We start from the raw sequence: 4711 nt of genomic DNA, 5'->3' as shown, positions 1-4711 counted from the left end.
TATTTTTTAGCACGAGGGACATTTTGTCCCGGTTCTACCACCCGGGACAAAAGCCTCCAGCGCTTTTGTCCCGGCGGCCGAATCCTGGTTCCAAAACCGGGACAAATGGCCATATGGAACCGGGACAAAAGGCTGTTTTTGTAGTAGTGTGGGTATCTTTTGTGCTGGTATGACAAGCACACAACGAAGTGAAAGCGCCAACCATATGCTGAAGAGATACATCCAGCGTGCTGCTCCAATGCACCTGTTCGTCGCCAAATTCAATGAATTCCAAAGTGATAGTAATGACCAGGAGGGAAAGGAAGGGTTCGTCACAAACCAGGTATGCTAACAGCACAACAGAAGAAAAAAAAGGACTTCCTGAGCTAAACTTGTCATCCAAAATCATATTATTGTAATGTACGGTACAAGCCACTTAGTGTTTCTCTGCTTTTGTTCAGGTGAATCGAAAGATGAGAACTGGTCTCCCAATAGAGGATCATGCACACACTATTTATACAAGGGCCATGTATGAGAAGTTTTATAACGAGCTATTTGAATCAGGCAAGTACACTATAAAATCCAAGATTGGTCAAGATGAGTATGTATTGACAGACGCAAGAGCAGACATGGAAGATGCTGCAGCTTATATCCACGTGAGGCTGCAAGGCACAGACCGTGTAACCTGCGAATGTGGCCTCTTCGAGCATATGGGCATGCTTTGTCGTCATGCACTAAAGGTAAGGACTTCGTAAAAGAACACCACCGTGAGACATTTTAAATAGCAACTACCCAAGATCACCCCACAAATCACAGTGTCCTAACCCTGGTTCCCAACCACAGGTACTTGTACATCTTGACAGGCAAGAGATACCCCCTGGCAACATACTCCATAGATGGACAAAAGATTGCGTTGAACGGTCACTTTCAGAAGAATCAAAGTCATCCCTCATAGTTCATAATGACAAACTGCGGAAGAAGATGCTGCTTGATAAAGTTTTTGAAATTGCAAACAGGGAAGCGACCTTGAGCGAAACTGCATTCCATCAGGCCATGGATGCAATAACTGGATCTTCAAGTCCTGATCCAGTATTAGCTAATTCAGATTACCCAAATATATTGACAGCAACCTTCACTGGGCAGCTTCAACCTACTGCTTGTCCACCACGCACTATCCTAGGAGGTAGGCCTCCGAACACAGGTCTCAAGTCATGACTAACGAGCAGGAAGCGTCCACCCAAGGATAAAGAGAACACCCCGAGCAATTTGATAGAGGATTGGCCAGAGGAGGAGAACCCATCCACTAAAAAGAAAAGGTCAATTTCTGATATTTTGTACAACTGATCAAGTTCAAGCAACAAAAGATCGCCTAGATCAGATCTCAACTGATGCCAACTACCACCATATTCATCTCATTGCCTATTATCATGTATTAGATGACACCTATATATATGAGTTATCCTGCAGAACTATTATAAATTAACTAAACTTGTATTGTTCAGCATTGGAAACATTGGATCATATTGAATTCATGCTTGTTGGATATCCTATTTTCGAATTCATGCTTGTCTGATATCCCATTTACAACTGTTGCTCATCTGTGTAATCGGTTCTCTCTCTTTTGTATGGAATCAGTCATCATTACCTGTGCATCCCTTGAAAAATATATATAGAATGATCCTCACGATGGCGTTGTGCTGTCTTGTATCGCTAAAAATACTATACTTTTCATCCAACACTAGCATACTTTATCAGCGAGAAAATAATACATTACACACATATAGATCTAAACACCATCGTCAATTCCATGTTGGCTTCTCATATACTTCGCATACAAAAGAACGACGCATGCTGACAGATAAACTGATGAACCAGCACCACAAGCATGTTGCTAAAATTTACTTCATATATATTGACAGAAATATCAATACTATTATCTCATACAGATGAAAGTTTAAAAACAAAATAACAGTTACACATAGAGTTTAACTCATGCCTGATATTGCCAAATATCAACTCATTTAACTCCTATACTATCTTTTGAGTCCAGGTCTAATAGCAACTCATGCGGTCATGCACTTCGTTGCCAGTCAACTCAACCGGCAGGCAGCCCTCCAATATTGATTTCCAGTCAACCCAGCAGCATCACTTGTACACTAGCAGACTTGTTGAACTTAGGAGCCTGTTCCACATCAGCATCCACCCCTTCCAGTAATATGGAAAAACTCTAAATGTAATATATATAATTCCGAAATTTCACCCGACCCTTCAAAACTACATATATAAAATATAGGATGGGATTACATTCGATCCATCTCCAACTCCTGTTCGCCTATCATTGACTTGTCACTGCGGCCAGATATACCTCAAAATACATTGGGATCAAATGTAGAAATCATGGTCTGTATGAGCAAAAAAAAAACACATAGCAGCACAGCAAGACATAAAGCACTGCACATCACCAAACAAAAATTTTGCAACATCAAAAGCACATTAGCAATTTGTGCACTGAATTGACAAGTTGACACCTAAAACATCAATTAAATGGAAAATAACACAATGCTAATTTAGAGCTCGCTTGTATGACAGCGTCAATTGAAAATGGGATGCTAGAGGATTCAAATGTGAATACAGCAAACTCAGTTCACTGAAGAAAGAACAATATTAATATTTACTACTCTCATATGAACTCTAATAATGCACAACATTTACAATATCTTTAAAGAAAAAAGCGAGAAGCAGCAGATTAAAAAGTATGCACTCAGATATTTACTATTGCATTGCACTCTCCTATGTTTTGTTGTTTGCACCCAAAATATCAATAAGTTTGCATATTAGCAATATTTGACAAATACTATTAGATAAGTAGCAATATTAATGATAAAGAAGTCAAAAGCTTGATCGAGTTGTATCTGCAAATTTATGGAAAAACAGATTGAACAAGAATAAATGCCGTACACAGTCTTCTCTGCAAATTCTGTACATAATAACAGATCCAACAACCTGACGTAATTAGCATTTCCATCAAAAGACAATATGACAGGTAGACACATCCTAATACCTTGCCATCAATCGATATAATAATTCCCATAAACCCACATGACTACTTGACACTGAAAAGGAATAAAAAAATCATCCATGCAATGATTTGCTAATGACAGAGTGGATAATAGTACTAGGGAAATCAAATCAAATAAGAAAACTACAGAGAGAGCTAACACCTCTGACAATCTGACCAGGTTTTGCCATATAATAAAACTGGTGTTCATTTTGGTGGCAAGCTTAGTCATTTCAATTAAACCGAAATAACACAGCACTAACAGGGCTCGCTTTTGTGACATCGTCAATTGAAAATGGGATGCTAGAGGATTCAAAGGTGAATACAATAAACTAAATTCCCTGAAGAGCTACCTAGACAAGGATTCTTTCAATCGGCAACTAACTTTCAATTTGAAGACAGAAACAACATTATTGACATACCAAGTCCTTCCGCAATTGATATGATCATACATGACCAGTTTTCAACACATCCATGAGCTAGAAAGTCAACAAACAAGATTGGAATGTGTTTTCTTACCAACAAAAAAAAGTAGATTTAATCCACTCCCAGAGGTGATCCGCAAAGAAGGGGCCCATGATGGGCGCGTGGTGGAATAACGCGCAGAGTGACAAAGGAGTTGTCCCGTGGCAGAAAGCACGAACCTACAAGCAGAGCGGGTTGAAAAGCGGCGAGCTGCTGCGGCACATCAACGCCGGAGAGCGGGGCTTGGTGGAGGAGCGTTGCTGGCGGAGGCCGCCGGGGCGGTGACGGTCGCGCCGCTGGACCTGCCCAGCGTGCCGGGCCTGCCCGCGGGCGCCACGGCGGAGCTCTCCGTCGATGGCGATGAGCTTCTAAAGGTCGCGCTCGACGGCACCCGGCCGCAGGTCGCGGTGCTCCTCGCGGAGCTCCGCCCGGACGCGGATCGGTGGAGCAGACCGGTGCGGCGCGGGTGGGCGGGCGTGGTAGAGCTGTGGAGGACATCGGAGCGGCGGCCGGTTCTCGCCCCTTTTCCGGCTGAAAAAAAAATTAAATACATCAGCCCCCTCAAACTTGTCCTCATGCCCTTACGTCCACGAACTTTCAAAATCGAAATCTGACACTCAAAACTTGTTAAGTTGTGCCACTTAGGTCCATAACCCTTAAAGGAGTTTGAATATATACAAAGAAGCCCTTTTTTTCTTTCCCCTCCCCTCACTACGCCCCCTCCCCCATCGGCCACACGCGTGCCCTCCTCGCCCCTTCCGCCACACCACTGGCGAGGCCGGCGCGCCCCCTCCGCCCCACAGCCGGCGAGCGGCTGGCGCGCAACCCTCCTCCCCACCTCGCCGCGCCGGCCCTCCTCACTCCCTCTCCTCCACGGCGCACTCCTCCTCCCTCCCTTGCTCGGTCCCCTGCGCGGAGCGGCGGCGGGGCCTCGCTCCCTCCTCCTCCTCTCTCTCACGACGGCGGCGACCGGATCTGGCTCTGCTCCGCCACTCGCTGCCATCCGCCGCCCCCGCACCCGGCCCCAACACGCCGAATCCGCGCGGGTGGCGGAAGCACGCGGCGGGAGTGGCGTCCGGCGTGAGCAGCCTGTGCGGGAGCGGCGGCTGGGCGGGTGCGGCAAACGGAGGGCGCAGGGGACCGAGCAAGGGAGGGCGATATTGCTGCGCCTGCTTGGCAGGGCGAGGAGCACACTGATTCCGTGTGAAC

General features: G+C 45.6%; 1 protein-coding gene across 1 annotated transcript; it reads left to right on the top strand.

The window, feature by feature from the left end:
* The first annotated feature begins 220 nt into the window (after positions 1 to 220).
* LOC120639264 (protein FAR1-RELATED SEQUENCE 12-like) lies at positions 221 to 1559 on the top strand. Its single transcript, XM_039915237.1, has 3 exons — positions 221 to 322; positions 441 to 719; positions 823 to 1559. The coding sequence occupies exons 1-3, from the start codon at positions 239 to 241 to the stop codon at positions 1192 to 1194; spliced, it is 735 nt and encodes a 244-aa protein (XP_039771171.1). The 5' UTR covers positions 221 to 238; the 3' UTR covers positions 1195 to 1559.
* Positions 1560 to 4711: the final 3152 nt, after the last annotated feature.

This window comes from Panicum virgatum, chromosome 6K, assembly GCF_016808335.1.
Source record: "Panicum virgatum strain AP13 chromosome 6K, P.virgatum_v5, whole genome shotgun sequence".
Taxonomy (NCBI): domain Eukaryota; kingdom Viridiplantae; phylum Streptophyta; class Magnoliopsida; order Poales; family Poaceae; genus Panicum; species Panicum virgatum.
Note: the sequence above shows the minus strand (reverse complement) of the source record. Positions and strands in the feature narration are given on the sequence as shown.

Bases quoted from the DNA above. Each gene is read 5' to 3' on its own strand.
- LOC120639264 (XM_039915237.1), top strand. From the start codon at position 239: ATGCACCTGTTCGTCGCCAAATTCAATGAATTCCAAAGTGATAGTAAT. The intron at 323-440 runs GTATGCTAACAG...GCTTTTGTTCAG, and splicing joins AAGGGTTCGTCACAAACCAG to GTGAATCGAAAGATGAGAAC. The intron at 720-822 runs GTAAGGACTTCG...TCCCAACCACAG, and splicing joins TTTGTCGTCATGCACTAAAG to GTACTTGTACATCTTGACAG.